General features: G+C 44.9%; 1 protein-coding gene across 2 annotated transcripts; it reads left to right on the top strand.

Annotated features, from left to right (window-relative positions):
- Positions 1-22,748, top strand: LOC129343418 (myelin-associated glycoprotein-like). 2 transcript variants are annotated; one of them, XM_054999608.1, is made up of 10 exons: positions 1-74; positions 10,875-11,033; positions 11,372-11,752; positions 12,021-12,314; positions 14,737-15,009; positions 16,439-16,729; positions 17,107-17,181; positions 17,964-18,063; positions 19,191-19,377; positions 21,869-22,748. In XM_054999608.1, the coding sequence occupies exons 2-10, from the start codon at positions 10,991-10,993 to the stop codon at positions 22,013-22,015; spliced, it is 1,791 nt and encodes a 596-aa protein (XP_054855583.1). In that variant the 5' UTR covers positions 1-74; positions 10,875-10,990; the 3' UTR covers positions 22,016-22,748. The 2 variants fall into 2 exon arrangements, with proteins under 2 accessions (XP_054855583.1, XP_054855584.1); XM_054999609.1 differs by lacking the exon at positions 17,107-17,181.
- Positions 22,749-22,931: the final 183 nt, after the last annotated feature.

Raw genomic sequence — 22,931 nt, 5'->3', positions numbered from 1 at the left:
TGAGGAGGAAGCCGGCCCCGCTTGCAGGTGCTGGGGGGAGCCACAGGGATCACCCCCCCCCCAGTCTGTGACAGGTGAGCCCTGGGAGAGATGTGAGTGCATGCATTTGTGTGCAGGAAGGGACAGTGCTGGGGCGGATTGAGAACAGCTGGTGGGGGGGGGAGATGTGTTGGGTGTTGACAAGGATAGTCAATCCTGCTTTGCACAGCTGGCAAGAGAAGCGGACCCAGGCGTCCTTGCCGGCTGCTAGCACTAGCACTCTCCTTCTTCATGCTGCGGCTGAAGGCAGGATCCGAGGTTTTTGCCTCGCTTGAAGAAGCGTGCAAGGTTTTTGACCACGCACAAGAGAATCTCCCCAGTGTCACCCAAGAGAATCCCTTTCCCAAGAGGGGCATTGCTGTGCTGTGCCCCTCTTGTTCTATACCAGCTAGATCAGAAGAGCCAGACCCCAGTCTCCTCTAGTAGCCCCTTCTCCATGTCAAATCAGAGACTCCAGTCGATTCTCACAATTATAGACATAGTTCAACAAAATCTTCTAAGATGCCACTGTCCTCTGGCAGACCTTGAGATTAACAAAAACTTCAGAAGAATTCTGCACTTTTCTGTATTCTGACTGCCAGACCCTAGTTTCAGAGGACAGAGAATGTCACGTTCCAGTTTCTTTGGTTGGAATCCTGATTCCCTCCACTATCTCTTCCCCTCTTTCCTTGCCCCCATCCCAATAAAGCCAGAGCATGATAATCAGGCTAGAAAGGTTGACTGTGGCTGTTAATTAAAGACAGATTCACAGGAGCATTCAGCATGTGATAGAATTGTGCGCTTGCAAACTGACAACAGCAGCCTCTGGACAAGACCGAGAAAAGTGCTTCTTTACACAATGCAAAATTGATTTATGGAACTCACTGCCACAAGACGTAGAGATGGCAGTGAGTTCCGTTAGCTTAGATGGCTTGGGAGAGGGGGGAGTGAAAGATATTTATGAAGAAGGGGTCCGTCGACAGGGATCGGCCATGATGGCACAGTGGAACTTCCACATTTTGAACTAGTGTTGTTCTGAACTTCAGTTTCTGGGAGAACGGGACGGGTTTGGTCCCCATGTTCTGCCTGTGGGCTTCCAGGGGGCATCTGGCTGGCCACTGTGGGAAATGGGATGCATAATATTCAGAAATCCCTTTTCATGATTTATAACTCCCAGGGGGCTAGAATTTAGAGGAGTCCCTGCCCAGATTTTACTAGTGTCTCTGGGTAAGTTGGCTAGAGAATCTGCTATGAAGAACTCTGTTAGGTCTTGTGTTTATTCATTTCTCCTAAATAAAGTTCCTTTGAGTTTATTTTTAAAAGATCTCCAGCATCTTCCCGGACGATTGCAGCATCTTACAGGATGCTGGACTAGACAGCCCTTCAATTTGATCCAGCAGAATTGCTGTTCAGTTGTAGATCAAAGCATCGGCCAGGTGTTGGGAAATGTTGGAGAAATATGACATGCAGGAAATGCAAAGTTTTGTGCTGCTGCTTTCAGGACTCTCTGCCCAGTGGCTGTGTGAATTGTCTACTCCAATGTGGAAAAAAGAAGTAGGAAATTAAACCAGTCACATGTGAACTGCTAGCCCAGGCTGTGGGCCAGATGCTGAGGTCTGCAGGCTTGGGAGTGCAGCATTACATATCCCTGCAGTGACCAAGGTGCGGAAGTGCTGGGAAGAGCATTAGACGGAAGGTTTGCTCTTTTGACCTGAGAATCTCTGTTTTAATTTTCCTCCTTGCCATGAATCACACTTGTGATCCTGGATGTCGTCCATGGCTTTCTCTTTCTTTGCATGGAATTTCCCCCCACAAAATGTCCATTTTATTTGTGAGTTAAATAGCATTATAATATGACTTATGTCGTGCATGTAAATACTCCATAAACTATGCATCAAAATAGATCAAGATGGGTAGCCGTGTTAATCTGTAGCAGTAGAAAAGAGCAAGAGTCCAGTAGCAGCTATAAGCAGGGCTTTTTTCCTGCGAAAAGAGGTGGTGGAACTCAGTGGTGGAACTCAAGACCGCACAATGACGTCACTTTTGGTCAGCTGGAACAAGGGGGGAGTTTTTTAAAGTTTAAATTGCCCTTGGCGAAAACGGTCACATGGCCGGTGGCGCTGCCCCCTGGTCTCCAGACAGAGGGGAGTTTAGATTGCCCTCCGCACTGCTCCAGCAGCGCGGAGGGCAATCTAAACTCCCCTCTGTCTGGAGATCAGGGGGCGGCGCCACCGGCCATGTGACCATTTTTAAGAGGTGCCGGAACTCTGTTCGACCGAGTTCCTGCCGAAAAAAAGCCCTGCCTATCAGACTAACGAAATTTGTGGTAGGGTAGGAGCTTTCGTGAGCTACAGATACTGAAGAAGTGAGCTGTGACTCATGTTAGCTCAGACCCTACCACACATTTTGTTAGTCTTATAGGTGCTACTGGACTCATGCTCTTTTCTACTGTATACATCAAAATGTACAGCACACACACACAACGCAAGCAAATGAACAAATCTACAGAACCAACAGCAAAAAACAGAGAATTGAAACTACTGATTAAAAAAAAATACCCCAAACCAAACTTGAATAATGCAAAAGGAGAATAACTAAGGAATAATTACTCAGGGATGAGTGCGAGGAAATGGGTGGGTGGTTGCTTGCTTCTCTAGCTCGGTAGAGGGAGGAGTGCGGGTGAGGATCAGAGGGGGGGACATAGGTGGAAACAGATGGGGAGAGGCAACCCATAAGAATGGACAGATGGAATTTTATAGGGATGGACAGTAGGGTGTGTCAAGATGGATCGAGTGGAATGCAATTGCAGCTGGCCAGCTAACCACTTTTGGTTTTTAAAAATAGATCTTGTTTGTGTATCTCTTTCTTTCTTCTAAGGCTCAGCATCCACGGCTTATCTTGAGCAGTGGTTGCCAGCAACTGACATCAAAACAGGATTTCGCATTTTCAGAATTCAGTAGCCAGAGTCGGAAATGATGTTTTCCAAATACAACTTTGTAAACTGAGCAGATCAGAGCAGGAATTTCTCAAACCCTCCTCTTCTTGCTGCCTATTCATTTCAGCACTGGTTAGAATGCCGGATCCTTGAAACAAAAACTCTGTAGCTAGGACGGAGTGATTGTTCCTTAGTTGCTGTCTTTTTTGGATTTGTTTAAGTTTAGTGTTAATAACATTAATAATAATATTTGATTTATATACTGCCCTTCAGGACAACTTAATGCCCACTCAGAGTGGTTACAATGTTGTTATTATCTCCATAACAAAACACCCTGTGAGGTGGGTGGGGCTGAGAGAGCTCTGAGAGAACTGTGACTAGCCCAAGGTCACCCAGCTGACTTCAAGTGGAGGAGTGGGGAATCAAACCTGGCTCTCCAGATTAGAGTCCCACGCTTTTAACCACTACACCAAACTGGCTCTCAAACTGGTTCTCAAACCACTACACAAAACTGGCTTTTTTTTTTAATCAGTAGTTTCAGTTCTCTGTCTTTTGCTTTTGGTTCCGTTCATTGTTATGCACAGTTTATAAGGTATTTATATGTATGTATAGAATTTCCCCCATGAAATGTACATTTTTTCCAATATCATTTGTGAGTTAATCAGCATCATACATCACCATCATATGACTTACATCATACATATAATATATATAATATATTAATATAAAATATTTTATATATATTATATGTATGATGTAAGTCATATGATGGTGATGTATGATGCAGATTAACTCACAAATGATATTGGAAAAAATGTACATTTCATGGGGGAAATTCCATGCAAGGAAAGAGAAAGCCATGCCCAAAATATAGAATTACAGGTCTGATTCATACCAAGGCAGATAATCAAAATAGGGATTCTCTGGTCAAAAGAGCAGGGGCAAGAATATGAAATCATTCTTATTTCTGCATTAAGAACAGTTTAGCATTTGAAAGATACCTTTGATGTACTATATTCTTTTTAGTTTCTGGAAATATTTGGAGTGCTTCAGAGCATGAAAAAGGTGACACATGAGTTCCAAAATTACATTTATGGCTAACACAAACTTTTCAGTATTTGCTCACGCACAAGCTAAATATCTGGGAAGAATCTAAAACCCAGCTGGAAGATCCTGCAACTTTGAATCTGGTTTTCGAAAGTAATTTTCAAACTTTGCTACTAACATGCTAATTAGATCTTTACATGAATGTTCCCTCAACCAGATGATTTTAGAGATAACGCTAAAGAAGATTGTTGGTTGGCTGAATTAAGGGATAAGTGGATATGTGTCAGTAGGGATGCCAGTCTGGGATGTTTTTGCGTGAAAGAGACTAACAACTGCACGACAGGTAGTAATTCAATGAGTGAAACAAGACACACACACAGAAATTCAACGCCCATTGAATTTCAGCCTGTCATCCAGTCGTTAATAACATGGAGCCTGTCAAGAAAAAAACCAGAAGACAACTGTTTGTGATAAAGAGGATGGAGATATAATGGGGAACTGACTGGTGATGGAATCTGTGTTGGAAAGCAATGGTAATATTTAATTTGAACTTGCCCCCAAGAACTTGGTTCAGTTCCTTTGTCCATCTTGCCTAGAATAGGCCAAAACAGAGTATTGTAGAGTGGGGATTATCAACCAGTGATACCTGTACCACCAGTGGGACACAAGCTTTTCATAACATTTACTAAGAAATTGCTCACCTTCAATCCCCATCAATAAATCCCCATCAATGATAAATATAACAACAGGATGCCTGTAAAAATATGAATGCCCTTCTCAGGAAAAGTGAACATTTTCTTTCTATCATGGTGATAGAAAGATTGGAGGGATGTAAGATATGAAAGGTTAAGAACCACAGTTGGAGATGAGGTTCTGAGAATCTTTTCTTCACACCTTGCAAGCTTCCAACACTTCTTTTGATATTGCAATCTCTGTGAAGCTGCATCCATCCATCCATCCATCCATCCATCCATCCATCCATCCATCCATCCATCCATCCATCCATCCATCCATCCATCCATCCATCCATCTATCTATCTATCTATCTATCTATCTATCTATCTATCTATCTATCTATCTATCTATCTATCTATCTATCTATCTATCTATCTATCTATCTATCTGTCTATCTGTCTATCTGTCTATCCATCTATCCATCTATCCATCTATCCATCCCTCCCTTGTTCCCTCCCTCCCTCGTTCCCTCCCTCGATAAAGGACAAAGATTTGATGTACGTTTTTGCCCACTGTGGTAAGGATACCAACTTTTTTACTGGCCACTACTGCTGTGTATTCAACAATTGGAGATGCAGTTGGAGATGCAGGCAGTGGCAGCTGATCAATATGATCTCCATGCCATGAAAAGCTTCTCTTGATTTCCACAGCTCAACCTGCTGCTGCTGCAAAAAAAAAATCACAGCAGCTAACTGACCCATTTCCTCTCCCCTCTGGTCAGTTGGCAACCTTCCATGTTGCAAACACAGGGCTGTTGAGAGGTGGCATGGCACAGTGGGTAGGGTGTTGAACTAGAATCTGGGACAATTGGGTTAAAATCCCTGCTCTGCCATGGAAGCTTTCTGAATGACTCTGTGCCCGGCTTAACCTACCTCACAGGTCTCTTGTTATCAGGATAAAGCAGAGGAGAGGAGGTCGATGTTATTAGCTGTTTTAAGTCCCTCTTGTCTAATCACACCAGCGGGGCTGTACATGACCTCACAAACATGTGAGCTTTTGGACACATGCAGTTAATCAGGATGGAGGAAAAACCTGATGTGCACAGAGACCCGACTGAATCCTGGCAGGTCTCCTCCACGCATTCAGGAGGGTTCTCTGATGCAAAGCATGTCACACAGGCAGCTCAGAACTCCTCATTTAAAAACTGAGCACTATTTACCCTGGGGGGAGGTGGAGGGGTTGAGAAGTCAGCCATCAATTGGTGCAGACAGCGGCTTGAATCGCCCAGAGGTTATGGCTCTGTACATAGCTAGAACACTGTGCGCACTGCACGCTGACACAGCCATGTCTCACTGTGAGCAGGCAGCTTGGCCGAGAGAGCCATGTGTGTAGTTTGCAGATTGAGGGGGGGGGGGAGGTTGAAGCTGCTGTTGCTTACATCCCCATTTGTCAGGAGGGGGGGAAGCTACAGATTTTTTAAAAAATGGTTGGGGGCAGCTGCAGGCAACATTTGACAGAGGCCTGCTAGAGGTGACCGGCTGGTGCATGAGGCTCGGATGTTCACAGCGGAGATTGGTTGCTTGCGCCAGCCAGACTTTGGCTGCCTGCCAGCACGGGAGGGGAGTGCTCTCTCCTTCGCTCACGTGCTTCTGTATGTGCTGTCAATGAACTCCAGAAAAAGCTACACTTTCCTCTGTTTTGACTGAGAGCCAGTGTGTGCAGTGGTTAGAGCAGCAGACTAGAACTGGGTAGCTCTGGGTTCAAAGACAGTGCTACTTACAGGGTGACATTGGATCTCTTTTCTCCCCTCTCCCCTAATGGGTCAAAGGCTGAATATAGGGTTGCCAGTCTCAAGGTAGTGGCTGGAGATCTCCCAGAATTACAACTGGTCTTCAGGCCACAGAGATCAGTTCACCTGGAGAAGATGGCTATTTTGGGGGGTGGACTCTATGGAATTATGCCATGCCAAGGTCCTTTCCCTCCCCAAACCCCACTTGCTCCAGGTTTCACCCCCCCCCCCCAGATCTCCAGGAATTTCCCAATTTGGAGCTGGCAACCCTAGCTGAATAATAGATGCAATTCTAGGTTGTTCTCCATTTTAATTTTAAAATGTGATGCGACTGAGCGTAAATTTCATTCGAGGCATTGCCTTTGTGTGGCGGCTACCCAGTGATGTGCTCTGCAATGTGCTCTGCATATTCCAGGGTTGCCAATCCCTGGAAATTTGAGGCGGAGCCTGGGGAGGATGGGATTTGGAGAGATGAGGGACCTCAGCGGGATTTAATCCCATACAGCTCAGTCTCCACAAAAGCCATTTTCTTCAGGGGAACTGATCCCAGTTGCCTGTGTGGGATATGGATTTAATGAAAGAGATTTTATATACCTTTTCCGTGTCTTTCACTATTATGCACTTTTACTATTCTCAGGAGCGATTGTACTATTTGTAACGCAACTTGCAAGAAAATGAAACTTGAAACAAAAGACCAAAGAAGAATGCATGTTAAACATGTTAATCACTGCGAGAACTGAGATGTATCAGTATAAGGCTTGCTATATGGTAGAGAGGCACCTGTCACACACCTGCTGTATGAGTTAATACAGAAACCTCTTTGTAGAACTGTTTATGCAAAACGTAGCAATAGAAACCTGTAGGAGAAGATAGAAACTATGTTGCTGAAAGAAAGAAGGCTTTATCTGTAAGTTGGTTAGAGCAATGGAACTGTCCAAGGCTAACAGGACATTCCAGAGAAGGAGAGATTACTCCCCTCCCACGGGACCCGGAGAAATCATCTCTGAATCAAGCCCACAAGGTTGCCAGAAGCAACAGAGGGGCGTCTTGACTAAGATTGTCGAATGTTACATTGACCAAAGGAATGGACATGAATGAAAAGTCTATGAAAGAGATGTGTGAGAAAGGAAGGAAGACTACCCTTCTAGAGATAAGACAAGGAAATATGAGATAAGAAATGAGTATCGGGTAATATTGTAATTGTGTTATTGACTAAAGTTGCTTCTTCCAATGAGGAGACCCCTGGACATCTGTAGGTGGCTGCCCTCAAGCCAATGGTGGCCACTGTAGTTTCTGAGCCAATAAAATAACAAATATTATAATTAACCAAAAGGTATGAATTGCTTTGCACTGCTATTGTAGCTCTGATGAGCGTTGGGCACAAGGAGACCTTTTACTCTCTGTGTAACCATCGTTTCTCCATTGTTTAATAGACAATTATAGATTGCTTCATCTACAGGACTCTGCGTCTCTCTCTTATCGTGATTGGCTAGAGGGACATTCAAGGTACAAGTTTGCGTACAACACCTGGAGATCAGTTGTAATTCTTGGAGATATCCAGGCCCCACCTGGAGTATGGCAACCCTCGCATATTCTCAAAGATGATCTCTTCCTTCTGTTTCCCAACAGAGCTTCAACACTGACAATTCAAGTTTGCACTCAGTCCTTCCTCGGAGGTGCAGTGCCTTTCTCAGAAGCTTGCTTACTTCCTGGAGCTATTTTTCTAAAGAAAGAGTTCTTCTTTGCTTGGGGTCACTGTTCCTAGCTTGGAGTAAGGGCAATTGGGGCTGAGGATGGGGAGAAAGCTTTGCCTGTTGAATTTCTGTCTGCTGCAAGGCTATTTAAAAGGACTGGCTCTTCATTGACCTTTGCTGCTTCAAAACAAAAATGTTGTAAAGATCACACAGTGAAGTGGTGTCTCAGCCTTGCAAGAAGGCTTCGCTGTTGATAAAATTGGGAGAAAGGTTTTGCAGAGGAGACGGGAAGACACTAGATATGGGCACGATCCCAAAAAAAATACCGATCAAACTAATCGTGGATCTGCGCTGGTGATGACCCCAGATCTCCAATTCACTCCGATCAAGTCCCGTTTCCGATCGGGGATCGGGGAGGCCAAAGCGGAGGGGTGCCCCCCCCACACACACTTAGAGCAGAGGGGGGGAGTTTTTAACCCGGCGACGAGCCGCCTCCCCTCAGGGAGGGGACGTTTTCTCTCTCACACACACACTCACGCACTTAGAGCAGGGGGGGAGTTTTTAACCTGTCCCTGCCTCTCCAAATAGAGATAGAGAGAGACACCCCATCAACAAGTTTCAGCCAGCTTTTTAAAAAAAGCAGGGATAGAATCCATTCCTCCCCACCCGATTTTAAAAGCAAGCAGCCAGTCTTCCAAAACGCACTGAATGAACTCAGTCAGGAGGAGAGATCTCTTCTCAGTGTTGTTAACTCTTTCAACGCACTGAATGAACTCAGGAGAGGAGCGCAAAACAGCTTCTGCTGATAGCCACACTCAAAGCGGCTCTCTTGTTTTCTCTCTCTCTTAAGTCTTAACCCCTTCCTCTCCAAATCACTTTGCTTATATTTTTCTCAGGAGGCCACCTTTTCACTCACAACTGTTTGCTTTTCCTTGCTAGGGGAAATATTATCAAGTTTCAAACAGAGCTCAGGCATTCCCCTGCCTCCATTGCCAGGGGAATAGATTGTTGGCGCCTGAATGCCTAGCTTCCTGATCCTATCATGATCACCCCGTCCAGCCCCGGTCCAGCCCCCTCCCGACCGCTGGATCGTTTGCCGTGGAAGACAACAATCCACCAGGTCCCGATTGCGTGAACGCCATTATCGTGGGGTTTTTTGATCGTAATGCAGATCGTGCCCATCTCTAGAAGAGACACACACACCCAATCCAGGGGTTCGCCATTGTCTCCCGATTCGAGGAACTGATGCCCAGCCAAAAACTAATGAAATTTAAACTGGCAATCAGGATTTCCACTGCTCAGGAAAACACAGCTCAAAATTTATTTCTTCCTCAGCGGATTTCATACCTGGCTTTGCTTAAAAGGAAAGCAGGTCTCAGTCAGGCCTGGAAGGCAACATATAAACACAGGAAAAGTACTGTCCGAGGTCACCACCTGTTCACCTATACAGGCACAGGAAACAGGATTTAAGAAGAGGGTGTTAACTGGTAGGTAGGACAATACAGGAGGAGGCAGTTCTTATTTGATCATACCCTTATAACTGAATCAAACTTTTAGCCCACGTAGTTTAAGGACAAAGACAGATCTACCATCTGCTACCAGAGATCCTGGAACTAGTGATGTTTGGGGTTGATAATATTACAAGATCAATGGGGCAGGTCTCATACAATAACCAAAGCCACGTAATCCATGCTGCCGCACCCGTTGCCAACTCCCTTGGAGAATTCCTTCTATTTCTCCTGGTTGGATTTTGCCTGTGAAAAGAAAATTTATACTACTACATGGATTATGGACTTGCTTTATGAACTTCATTACTTACCTTATGATCGACTTATCGGAGAAATTATGATAATATGTGGTAACAAGCATTGGTCTGGATGATATACTGTTATTGACTCTTTTTGATATAGAGTAAATGTGGGGTATTTTGGTATGATATAATATGAAATTGTTGTTTATATTGTTCACACTTTTTGCACTTGCACTTTAAAAAAGAAAAAAAATCTAGAAAAATTTAGAATCTTGTTCTTTATGTCAGGTGTCTAAGGACATTGGGTCCTCCTGTGTTTTGGTTGATGTTTGGGGTTGAACCTGGAACTGTTGGCACGCAGAAAACGAGTTCTTTCACTGAGGCACAGACTTTCACCTCTTGAAATCTTCATATCTATCTGTGCCAGGTTGCCAGCTGACCCTAAAGACGCCTGTCCCAGCCTGCTCATACTGGCCATGTGTGGGGGAGGGAGTCAATGAATGCTTAAATCCCCCCCACCAGATGTGTTACCAACATCGTTTTAGAATTCTGCTTTATTGAGCAAAGATAAGTTAAGTTATACTGTGGTCACCGCCCTCTTGATATCTTTTAATTATTTATATGTAAATTGTGATTTTAATATGCTTTTAAGATTTGTTAATCTTTGTTATATCGTGATTATGTTTTAACTGATGTAATCTGCCCTGAGCCTGTTTGCGGGGATGACTAAATAGAAATGCAATGAAACAAACAAATAAATAAATAAATTCAACAAAAGTTTGGTTTGCAGAACTTACCAGGGGAGGGTAACTTCCCCTGCTGATTCTTGCAGAACAATCAACTGTTGAAGGCATAGAACTGTGCCTGACAATATTTCAGGAGGGGGAGCGTGCATACATAAATATGGAAATTGCAAGAGATAGACACACTTCAATCTATTTAGTTAAGTTTTTCTCCTCCTTCCAGCCAGTTTCCCTAGGTGGTTCATGACTGAGCCGAGAGGCGGAAGAGAAGAAGGAAAGAGTCTTCTCCCTTGGCCCTGACCCTTTCTCAGGGCTGAAATCCAAGAGGGACTTCGCAACATGCAACTCTACAGCAACTATATCCCGTCAGGATTTCTCCTAGGTATGTTCCTCGCTGCTTCCAGGTCTAGGACTTGCTTGATCTCTCTAGACCAGTGGCAAAAATTCTCTCTTTAGATGTTCAGAGGCAGTCAATATCCAAACCTTTCTATCCTCCAGCTACAGTGCCACCTTGTGGTGTGTAACAAAACAGTTGCGAGGGCTGAAGTTGCAAAAGGGTGCACTCTTTTTCTGTACAAAGAGAAATGAAAGATAAATCCCTCTTTGAAATCCCTCTTGAATGGAATCGATGACTGAAAATTCGGTAAAAAGCAATTCCCCATGACAACACTAGTCCCTGCAATTTTAGCTCATGTTTAAAACACGCATGCCTTTCTCCAGTTCTGTTTTACAGTCCTGTCTCTGTGGCCTGGAGTTCCACACTGCCCAGCTCAATCCAAGCTCTGAAGGGCTCCTGCGTGGTCATTCCGTGCTCATTCACCTTCCCAGGTGCCCGTGATTCCTGGGGAAGAAAATTCAGTGTGGCTTGGTACCAGTACTGGTCACGAGGTTACCCGGAAATCTACAACAGCAAGAGCTCAAGGAGCGTTCTTGCCGAGTATCGGGGGCGGACGGAGGTGGTGGGAGACCTGGAGTTGGGCAACTGCACCCTCATCCTCAAAGACGTGCGCCGTGAGGATGCCATGAGCTACTACGTGTGGATCAATCCAGACTCGGTCAGCCACCGGTTCTATGATGTCACAGTCCGCCTGGAAGTAACAGGTGAGCTGCATCCTTCTATTGCAATCTTCTGGTCCTCCTCTAAAGACGCCGGTAGCTTTTCGGAGCCAGACGAAGATCTTATATGAACAGCGGGCCTGTTCATGGTTCAAAAGCTTGATTTTTGTGTCCATTTGGTCAGGACTTCCCTGCACAACAGGCCAAAATTCAACCGGCCAGCTTACCTCTTAATGCATTTTCTACATGGCTATCCATTCCTTTGTTTCTAGATATTCTGAAACTTACCCCTCCCCCATTCTCGTGTTTCCAGATGTTCCAGAACAGCTCAAGCTGAACGATCCAGGGTTATTGACCGAGGGTGACCGGACCTCGTTGGCATGCTCAGCCTTACACACCTGTCCTCTGTTCCCACCTACTATCACCTGGAACCTTACTGGCGAGAAAGCTGTGACCATCCAGGAACGTCTAGCAGATGGTGTCTGGCGGACAGAGTCGGGGCTCAACTACGTCCCGTCCTACAAAGACCACGGCAAATATCTGCAGTGCACAGCCACTTTCCCCACCCAGCAGGTGTCTCGCAGGGGTATTACTTTGCAAGTCAAATGTGAGTACTTTGGGGGGTGAGAGGGAGGGGACAATAAGCAATTGATCTTCAATCAGCAAAACAGATTTTTTAAAGCAAGACTCAAGCCCACTAGCCCCTTAAACATCAGCAAGATGTCCAGGGTATAAGCTTTGAAGAGTCAATCTTCCTTCGTCAAAGTCAGAGCTTGACTTTTGACAGCTTATACCCTAGAAATCTGGTTGGTCTTAAAGGTGCTACTGGACTCAAATCTTGCTCTTCTACCGCATACCAACATGGATACCCACCTGCCAACATTTTTAAAGTCTCTTTTCTAGGCACCATGAGGACTAGATGCTTGCTGTTCTTTGATGCAATGAAATTGGGCTCCATTTTGTCAAGTGCATGAAGTGGATGTCAAAAAAAAGCTACGCTCTAACAGATTGGATTTCAGAGTTTAATTATAGGTTATCTCTCTGGGAATAATACTGGCCTTGTGTTTGGGAAGAAGTTAGTGGATTACTATAGCTCCAACTACGGTGCTGTAGTAACCTTCTATTTAACATCCTGTGGCAATTTTCAGATTCAAACTGAAAGATGTTCTGATTGATTTTAAAAGTCCACATTTCCTTATCTGCCTCCTTGGATTCCAGTGGTTTGACTAAAAGAAGTACCTGGGTAGAGTGGGGGATAGTGGAGTGAAGCCACTCAAGGAAACAAATTCTTCTTAATATTATTATACCCATTATACAGATCTGTTTGTGTAGGGTTACCACTTTTTTTCTGCTGTCATGGGCAAAAGTTCAGCAAGGGTCACTTCCTTATCCTAATAGACTGTACCTGTTGACTCTCTGCCTATCGTGCAGTGGTTGCAAATATAAATTCACTGTCAACAAATGTGTTGCCAGTCCTATATCAGTGTACTCTTCTGCTTAACCTCACAGAAGGCTCTTAGTTGCCACTTTTCAAACATCAAGTGATGCCGCTGTTCGAGAGAAGACCATCTTCACGTTCTTCAGCATGAAGATCCATCTATTTGAGCATACTATTTCCCAGTATTAGACTAGACTATTGATTCTGGGAAGGAGAATATGAAGGCAAAAGCCCTCCATTGTTAACTGCTCCTTACTCTCAGGTACTCAGATGTACTGGCTTGGATCAGATATACTGGCTTGGATCCCATGACATCATTTCCCTCACGTTCAGGGTCGTATTATTCATAAGGCTGACTAGGCTGAAGCCTAGGGACCTCACAAGGATTAGGGGCCCATCAGTTTTTTTTGCTGAGCCCCCCCACCATAAACTACAATTAATTGATTCTCTGTTAATAGTCTCTATTAATAAGATAATTAACTGCTTCCTTATTGAAGTGAAACAAATTGTCTCTTATATTAAAACAATTATCAATAAATTACATATTTTATATCCATAAATTATATCCATACATTTTTATCGATTTTAACTGTTCACCGCCCAGAGCCCCTGGGGATGGGCGGTATATAAATTGAAAAAATAATAAATAAATAGATAAATAAATACATTATATATATTTTTATAAGTAATAAAAAAATTATTCACTTCAAAATATTACGGTATTGAACAATTATACCCCCAAAATGTGCTTTTCTGAAGAGTTCTACTCACGCAATAAAAATATTTTTAAAATTGTCAATAGAATTCTTCAGGAGAACCTCAAAATGGATATAGGGCTATGTACTGCGGCCTAGTACCTACTGTACCAGGGTCAGGCTGTCAGCTGTGGTGGGGTGAAAGATTGAAGTGCCGGAGGGGGCCCAAAATACCTGAAAGCCTAGGGGCCTGGCCATGGGTTAATATGGCCCTGCTCACGTTACTCTCCCCACAGAGGTTTTTGTCCATTGTGGTGTTCATGTCCTCTGCTGCTAGCACTTTCAGGTGTGCAAGAAGAATGGTTTTCAAGGAAGCTTTGGGTGCCCAAGATTCTGGTCCAGTAGCACCTTAAAGACCAACTAGTTTTCCATGGTATGAGCTTTCAAGAGTCAAGGTTCCCTTCATCAGATACAAGAAGTGGGGAAAGTGTTTTTATTTATTATGCTACCTTGTTTTTATACTCTGATGCGATCTGCTCTGAGCCTGCTCTACAGAGAGAGTGAAATATAAATATAATTACAACATTTTAAAGGAAGGAGTCCTTAAAATTTAGGTAGAGGTTGGGAGGGTTATTGTAAATTAAAGCATCAGGAAGCTAGCTTTAATGCATGTTGTAATTAGCTTGATAGAGTATTGGTGTGATGTGCAAAAAATTAGCATCTGTAATGCAAGAAAAATCCTATGTGCTAATTCAACCCTGGGGAATTTTGCCATTCTCAATAATTAAAAGAACAAGCTGGGTGGAGAGGGAAGTATGATAAGTAAAGCACAGAATGATTGAGGTGAATGCAAGAACAACCCATGTGGCGGACCCCAACCAGATTGTCTCTTCCAGATTCCCCAAAGGATGCAGTCGTCTCTGTGGTGGGGAACCCGACCTTGAAGGAAGGAGACAGCGTCACCCTGCGATGTAGCAGCCACAGTAACCCCCCCACCCTCAGTTACCGCTGGTTTTTTGGGCCACGCAAGGCACCGCTGAAGGGAGCAGGCACTGGGCCTGCAGTGAAGCTGACAAACGTAACGAGGGACTCTGGGCCATATTACTGTGTCGCGGAGAATGACGTTGGGATGGGAGAAGACTCACTCCCCACCTACCTCGATGTAGAGTGTAAGGCGGTGATAGGGTTGCCAGGTCCCCCTACCCACCAGGAGGGAGGTTAAAGGCCCAGCACCTATCTTTTTGATATCCTTTTTGACGTTTGTTCTGCGTGCATGCTGCCGGACTGCATGGTGATGTCACTTCCAGGAAGTGATGTCATTGCACAGGCCACATGCTGCCTGGGGAGGGCTCTGATATTCCACACGGGGCTGAATTTGCCATAATTGGGCTGCTGTGGAGCACAGGAGCACTGCTGCGCTCCGCAGCATCCCGGGAGGGATGTTCTCCCCCCACCGGACAGGTAAGCAGGGGCGGGGTGGTGGTGGGGGTGGGAGCAGGGGATCCTCCACCCCCAATGGGGGACTGGCAACCCTAGGCAGTGACCCTATTTCCTTCTTTCGTTGTTAGTTTTAGGACAACATTTAAACATTCTCATAGAGGGCAGTTAACATTTAAACATATTTTTACCAGCTTACATAAGCAAATGAGAAAGGGCGGGCTGAAAATGTGGAAGTCAAGGTGACGTCTCTCTGAATCCACAGGCTTCAAGCCAGACTCTTTTGGGAGCAAAGTAGGGTTGCCAAACCTTCAGGTGGGGCCTGGAGATCTCCCAGAATTCCAACATCTCCAGACTACCAAGATAAGTTCCCCTGGATAAAATGTCTGCTTTGGAGGGTGGGTTCTAGGGCTCTAAGGCGGAGTTAAGGCCTGCTGAGGCCCCACCCTTCTCCATACCCTGCCCTCCCCAGTCTTTGCCCTCCAAGTCTCCAGGAACTTCTCAACCCAGCATTTTCAGTCCCCCCCCATCCCTTTAACGATGACTCTAATTTTTATCCAAATTCAAATTCAAACATTTTTACATACAAATAAGTACAATTGCTTTTAATACATTGGAAGTAAAGCTGAACCCAAACGATATACAAAAATCTGATCTATTAACAGTGTGTGATATATCTTGCATAGAACTGACCTTTTTTAGATAGCAAATTTAGCATTGTGAATTAAGATTGGAAAATAAGGGCCGATTCCAAACGGCCCTCCCCATCCTGAAACGTCGCGCGTCGTTGTGTGGAAAACGCGAAATACCGCGTTTTCTCGCGTGAGTTTTGCGTGACGTCGCGCAAAACTCGCGTGAGAAAACGCGATATTTCGCGTTTTCCGCGCGACGACGCGCGACGTTTCGGGATGGGGAGGGCCGTCTGGAATCGGCCAAGGTTGGAGGAGGTTTTCCTATATTTTTTATAATGGTATGTTTTATTGTTTGCTGCTAGATTTCAGTATCTATGAGTGACTGATATGGTGACTTAAATATTTGTGAGTCATCATTTAAAAGGTCATTTAAGAATGGATACCACTTTTCTAAAAAGGATGACTTTTGAAACAGTGGATTGGTGGGTTGTTTGGTCTGGGATCACGGCAGCAAATGCCCTCTTTGCAGACAAGCCAGTGATCCTGCCAGAAGGCAACTGCACCATATCCAGGACCGGAGAGATAGTCACGTGTTACTGCTTGGCAGAAGGAAACCCAGTACCGGGCCTCGAGTGGCACCTGCCGAACCAAACCATTCCTGAGGACTTCAACAGCTCTGTGCTTCAGGCAGCCTCGGTTTCACTGGGGCACATGATCGTTGGGGAACTGAGGGGCCCCGCATCCATCTTGGCCAATGTGTCCTGCTCAGCCACCAATCGGCATGGGCCCAGCCAAGTCGCCTTGCCCACCTTCCAAGCAGGTAAGACCAAAGGGAGACGGGACAGAGAATAGTGATGTAGATAGTCAGACAGCAACCTCTGCACTGGAATCCTTGCCACCTGATCCCAGGTGTTCATGGAGGGCTGGAATAACGATAACGACAATGACGACAACAATAACAATTCAAATTATCTGAAACAATCAACAATAAGCAGAGGTCCCATGTTATTATTGATTGGCCTTGCTAAGCTGATACAAGTTTCCCCCAGAGACCCAAGTATCAACCAGATATCATCATCATCATCATCATTACTATTTCACCTTTCTCACTGAGACCCAAGGCAGATTACACAGTGCAAATGAAATGAAGTGATAGTTCTTTGCACGTGTTCAAAGGGACTCTCTTTTTACATCCAGGCTCTGGAATGGAAAATAAGTCCCTGGCATGCATGCAGCTAAAAAATTGTACCATAGATGGACACAGCGAGTATGGTAAGTGGTTAAATTGTTGGTCTAGGATCTGGAAGACCCAGACTCAAATCTCCACAGAAGCTTGTTGGGTGTTCTTGGGGAGAACAATATTGTAACCTGCTTTGGGTCCCCATTGGGGAGAGCCATAGGGCATAAATATCTAAATAAGTGATAGGATCCAGTGTTTCCAAACAAGACACACAAGAAAACAAATCAAGCACCAACTGTGCCTATCTAAAGAATATCAAATGTTGCAACATCAAAAAGAACACCACAGAATACCAAAACCCACATTCTAAATAAAAATGCACCATCTTTGAGTATCGATGGTTGTTGTGGGTTTTCCAGGCTGTATTGCCGTGGTCTTGGCATTGTAGTCCCTGACGTTTCGCCAGCAGCTGTGGCTGGTTTTGGTGCTACACCTCTGAAGATGCCAGCCACAGCTGCTGGCGAAACGTCAGGAACTACAATGCCAAGACCACGGCAATACAGCCCGGAAAACCCACAACAACCATCGTTCTCCGGCCGTGAAAGCCTTCGACAATACATCTTTGAGTATCGTTGCCAGCTTTTCCACCAGCCTTGGCTCTTGTGCCCTTTAGCAGCTGGTTGAGCTCAGGAACCAACACATGAAGCAACTTTTCATACCACAGAGATATGCTTCTTTAACTGCTGATTTATGAAGGCCAAACTACTCTTACAGACGGAACATGCCAGGTCTTTTCCTGGTCAGTTGGCAACACAGCTTTTTCTTTTAAAGCATATGTGACACCTGTCACTCTTATTCCCTCTCTCTCTTGCAGGGAACTCTACCTTGCTGTTCATGGCGTGTGGGGTTGCAGCTGGGGGCTTCCTTCTCTTTACCCTGCTGGGTGTTGTGATCTTTAAAGTGACAAAGACCAGGTGAGAAAGTCTCAGGAGCAACTGAGCAAGTTCACATCAAGGCCGGATGTTGCTTTTTTAAACCGACAAGTAGGGTTGCCAAATCTGGGTTGGAAAATTCTTGGAGATTTTGGAGTGGACCCTGGGGAGGGCCAGGTTTGGAGAGAGGAGGGACCACACTCAGCTAAGTATGATGCCATAGAGTCTGCTCTCCAAAGCAGCCATTTTCTCGAGGGGAACTGATCTTTGTGGAGTTGTTACAATTCTGGGAAATCTCCAAGCTTCCCCTGGAGTTTGGCAACTGCGCATATAAGGCAGGTTAGCGCAGGCCAAGCCGAGCAGCAGGAAGCTTTGGGTCAAGTCATATTTCTGCCATGAATTCACCACTTTGATTCCGCACATGTTGGATAATGCACTTCCAATCCTCTTTAGAGATTATTTGGAACTGACTTTTTTGAGTGCGAAACAAAAAATCCACTTCCAAACGATAGCTAAAGTGCATTGAAAGTGCATTATCCAACGTGTGCGGAATCAGCCATTGTGTTGGGCAATTCACTTTTTATCAGCCTTGCCTCCTCCCAACATAATATGGGAATAAAGACATAGGGTTGTTGCAGCCTTTAAATGATCCCTAGCAGGAGTGCCCCGTGGGTACCGTGGTGCCTGCTGATGTACTTCCTGGCAACCACTTCCTTTCCCCAAAAATCTTTTCCTAAAAATCAATGTAGCTTTCTTCTACCTCGCTGAAGCAGGCAATGGTTTTGTCTTCAGGGACCACCCATTTGGAAACAGCCACCTCAGTCATAAGGGGATGTTTTGCTTTTGGAACCTTCCACTACTCAGCTGCAACCATTTTGTTATCAGGCTGAGCCCCCATGTCAGTCATTTTGTGGTTGTTTGCATCCTCGTGGCAGCCACTTTTTGTGGTGTGTGCTACCTTTCAAAATTCCAAGAGTGCCCATAGGCTCAACAAGGTTGGGGATCCCGATATGAAACAATATTTTGTTTCCATGCCCTGGAAATCTTCAGCCACAGATTCCTGCAGATCAAATCCCTGTTAATAGACACCTGAGAAGGCCAGACTGGGTTTTTTTCTTGATCGTTTGGTGTCCATACACCTGATCCCTCTTCCATTTTTTTCCTGCTAGGAAACAGAAGGGGAAAGAGGGGAAAGAGGAGGAGGAAGAAGAGGAAGACCAAACAATTTATGTCAATGATGGAAATGGGGAACGAAAGGTATCTCTTAAAGGAGAAAAGCCATCCGACTCCAAGGAGGAAGAGAAAGTCAACATGTACAGCAAGCCAAAGGCCAGAGGGAGCCCAACAACTTACAATGTAGGCAGCCTCAGCACAGTGCCGTGTAATGGTTAGAGTACTGGACTTTTACTGGAGAGATCTGGGTTTCAAGACTACACTGGACTGACTGTGAAGTTCACTGGATGAGCTTATTTGTTTAATTAGACTTATATTCTGCTTGTCCTGCAAGTGGGCTCTGAGCGGATTACAACCAAAAAATGTAAAATCAAACAGGGGGGGGCGTAAGAAATATAAAAACACCAATATACAATCTTGGGCTGGCTGCCCTCTCCATAGTGGGAGACTGTTATAAAATTATACATGGGGCACAGAAAAGCATATAAAGAATGTTTTCTCCCTCTTCAATGACGCTAAACTGGGGGGCACCCAGTGAAGTTGATGAGCCACAGACTCAGGATGGAGAAAAAGAAGTACTTAACTCAATGACGAACGAAATTGTGGGATTCCCTACCAGCGGACGTAGGGATCGCCATGGAAGTTAGAGGACTTTAAAAAGGGTATTAGAGGAGAAGTCCCTAAATCATAACATGGAGAATAAAAGGGAGCCTCCACTTTCAGAGGCAGTAAATTGAATACCAATGCTGGGAAGGTAGCCGCAGGGAAGGGCCTCGGGCCCGCAGTGCTGTGTTGTTGGCCTTCCTGAGTAAATGGTTGGCTGCTCTGTGCCAGTGGTGAACTAGATGGACTACTGTTCCGATCCATCAAGGCTGCTCTTGCTTTCTTATCAAGCCATCTATCAAAAATGTAGCCATTCCTCATGAGAGCAATTGAGCAGCTTTGCAACAGACCACACACTTTGCAAAAGGAAGTCCCAGATTCAGTCCTTAGCATTGCCACGTAAAAGATCTCTGCTTAGGAAAGACTGTTGTGTGTCTGAAAGCTAAGCGACAAGTGACTCCAGACATATGTTTTTTAATGGCTGATTCCGCACACGTTGGATAATGCACTTTCAATGCACTTTATCAATCGTTTGAGGTGGATTTTTTGTTCCGCACACACAAAAATCCATTCCAAATGATCTATAAAGAGGATTGGCAGTGCATTATCCAACGTGTGCGGAATCACTCAGTGTGTCGGAGATGCTATTTTACCTGGGGACTGTAGTTGAAAACAGCGTTATCTCCCTAGCACGGGGAGGCAGGGCAGAAAAAGAGCTTTTCAAAGACAGCTGCGCGGGATCATTGGAGGAGAGGAACTTTAAAATTGTTTTATTGCAAATACAGGACTCTGTCCCTACCACAGGGAGGCAGAGGAGGGGAAGAGTTGGTAGTTCATCTTTCTGTTGAGATTGCAAGAAAATAATTTCAACGGTCCCCTCCCTCAGTGATCTTGTGCGACTGTCTTGGAAAAGTTCTTCCCCTCCCCTGCCTCCCCATGCTAGGGACATAATGCTGTTTTCAACTACAGTTCCCAGGTAAAATTGTGTCCCCAACACATTAAAAAAACACGTCTGGCATCACTTGAAGCTTAGCCGTGAGACTCCAAAGATTCACTGAGGGTCAGAGCAGACCATAAGCTGGAGCAGGGGTCCCCGACCTTTTTGAACCTGAGGGCACCTTTGGAATTCTGACACAGAGTGGTGGGTGCAACCACAAAAATGGCTGCCGCTGGAGGTGAAGACAACCACAACATTTCAGGAAGCCAAGTTATGTATAACTCACATAGTAACTTCAACACTGAAGGCAGAAGCTCAGAGCCAAGCTAGAAGTGACGCCTGACACAGGTTGGACACTTGTCAGCTTCCCCCAAGTTTTGATGGGAAATGTAGGCATCCTGGTCTTGCAGCTGCAATGGAGAGTTAAGCTGTAAAACCAGAATGCCTACATTTCCCATCAAAACTTGGGGGAAGCTGACAAGTGTCCAACCTGTGTCAGGCGTCACTTGTAGCTTAGCTCTCAATTTAACGAGATGGTTTTTAATCTGCACAACCAGTCAGAGGCCCTGCTGGGCAAAAGCCCCATCTGGCACTCTGTAAAAAAAAAAAAAGTTAGACCCAGAGGAGTTGGCCATGTTAGTCTGTAGTTGCAAAATAGTAAAGAGTCCAGTAGCACCTTTAAGACTAACCAACTTTATTGTAGCATAAGCTTTCGGGAGCCACAGTTCTCTTCATCAGAGTATCTGAGGGCCAAGCTACACATGACGAATGACACTTGAACGGCAAGTGGATTGAGTGGAGGGCAAGTGAACAGGGAGAAATACACTTGCTGTTCAAGTGTCATTCATCATGTGTAGCTTGGCCCTGAGCATCTGGCAAAGAGAACTGTGGTTCTCGAAAGCTTATGCTACAATAAAGTTGGTTAGTCTTAAAGGTGCTACTGGACTCTTTACTAAAAATAAAAAAAATAATTGGCACCAAAAAAGGTGTTGGTGGGCTAAAGGTATGAGTGGTCTGATTTGGAATAAGGCTTCAAATGCATTTTGTTCATTTATTCTTTTACAGCTTTTCTAGTCCGACTTCTTCAAGAACATTTCTCAAACATGTATAACCCCAAGCTTGTTCTTTCCTTAGGACCTGTGCGCTGAAGCCTATGAGACGATGGAAAGGACAGATGAAGATTATGAGAATGTACCATCGTTGGGGCCTCTGGGGAATTTTGGAAATCTGAGCAACTGGCAGCCCACGTCTGGGACTGACCAGATCTACTCCAATGTCTGATCCGAGAAGAGAGAGGAAAGAAGCCGCTCGTCCCAAACTTTTCTATTTAACAAGCGCTTACGTAACTAGAAATAGTAGCAGCTAGAGCAACTGGTGGGAACAACAGGAAGGCAGAAAGGCTTGAGCTGGTATCCATTTAGGACACCTATAGGAACAACCTTGCACAATTCCCACCTGGTGATGCTTTCATGAGTTAAAGCTCACGTTTTCAGATACCTGACAAAGCATCTGAGGAAATGAGCTTTGGCACATGACAGCTTATGGAAAACGCTGTCGGTCTTTAAGGTGCTACTGGACTCGAATTTTGTTCTACTGCAGACTAACTCGGCTATCCGCCTGAAATTATCCACATGGTAAAGGTTACCTTCCAGAATTCTCTGGGAAGTATGATTAGTGTAATCTCCTGGGACTTCTTGCTACAGAAAATATAAGCATTCCTTCCTGCTGTATTGGGGGGTATATTATGGAGACAGAATCCTAGATTCTAAAATGTGGGGGGAATATTTACGGCACTATCTTCCTTCTGGAGGAAATATCCTTGATCCTGGCCCTGAGGCTTTCTTAGTGTAAGGGAATAATTTAATCTGGATAACTCCCTGGACTGTCTGCTGAAAGGAGGTGAGCTGTTTAGCCCCGTTCCCCCCACCCCGCCCCCAGATGTGCTGAGCCTCATTGTATCAGTGGATTTTACTGTCAGACTTGCAAAGTACATGTCTCTATTTTTGTACTATCAGGATGTCCCGTTGTTTTTATTACTGTGATTAATTGGGAGTCGGAGGAGAGGGAGGATTCCATCGAAGCCTCTCTGTGGGTGATCGCCTTATACAAAAGACTTGAGCGCCCTGGGGAGAAGGTTACCAGCCATGAGCTCTTCCATGCCTGTACACTTATCCTGTCTGTACTTGTTAGGGACTTG

This window comes from Eublepharis macularius, chromosome 15 (genome assembly GCF_028583425.1).
Source record: "Eublepharis macularius isolate TG4126 chromosome 15, MPM_Emac_v1.0, whole genome shotgun sequence".
Classification (NCBI taxonomy): Eukaryota; Metazoa; Chordata; class Lepidosauria; order Squamata; family Eublepharidae; genus Eublepharis; species Eublepharis macularius.
This window is presented reverse-complemented; position numbering and strand designations above follow the sequence as displayed.

Bases quoted from the DNA above. Each gene is read 5' to 3' on its own strand.
- LOC129343418 (XM_054999608.1), top strand. From the start codon at position 10,991: ATGCAACTCTACAGCAACTATATCCCGTCAGGATTTCTCCTAG. The intron at 11,753-12,020 runs GTGAGCTGCATC...TCGTGTTTCCAG, and splicing joins AGTCCGCCTGGAAGTAACAG to ATGTTCCAGAACAGCTCAAG. The intron at 17,182-17,963 runs GTAAGTGGTTAA...TCTCTCTTGCAG, and splicing joins AGATGGACACAGCGAGTATG to GGAACTCTACCTTGCTGTTC.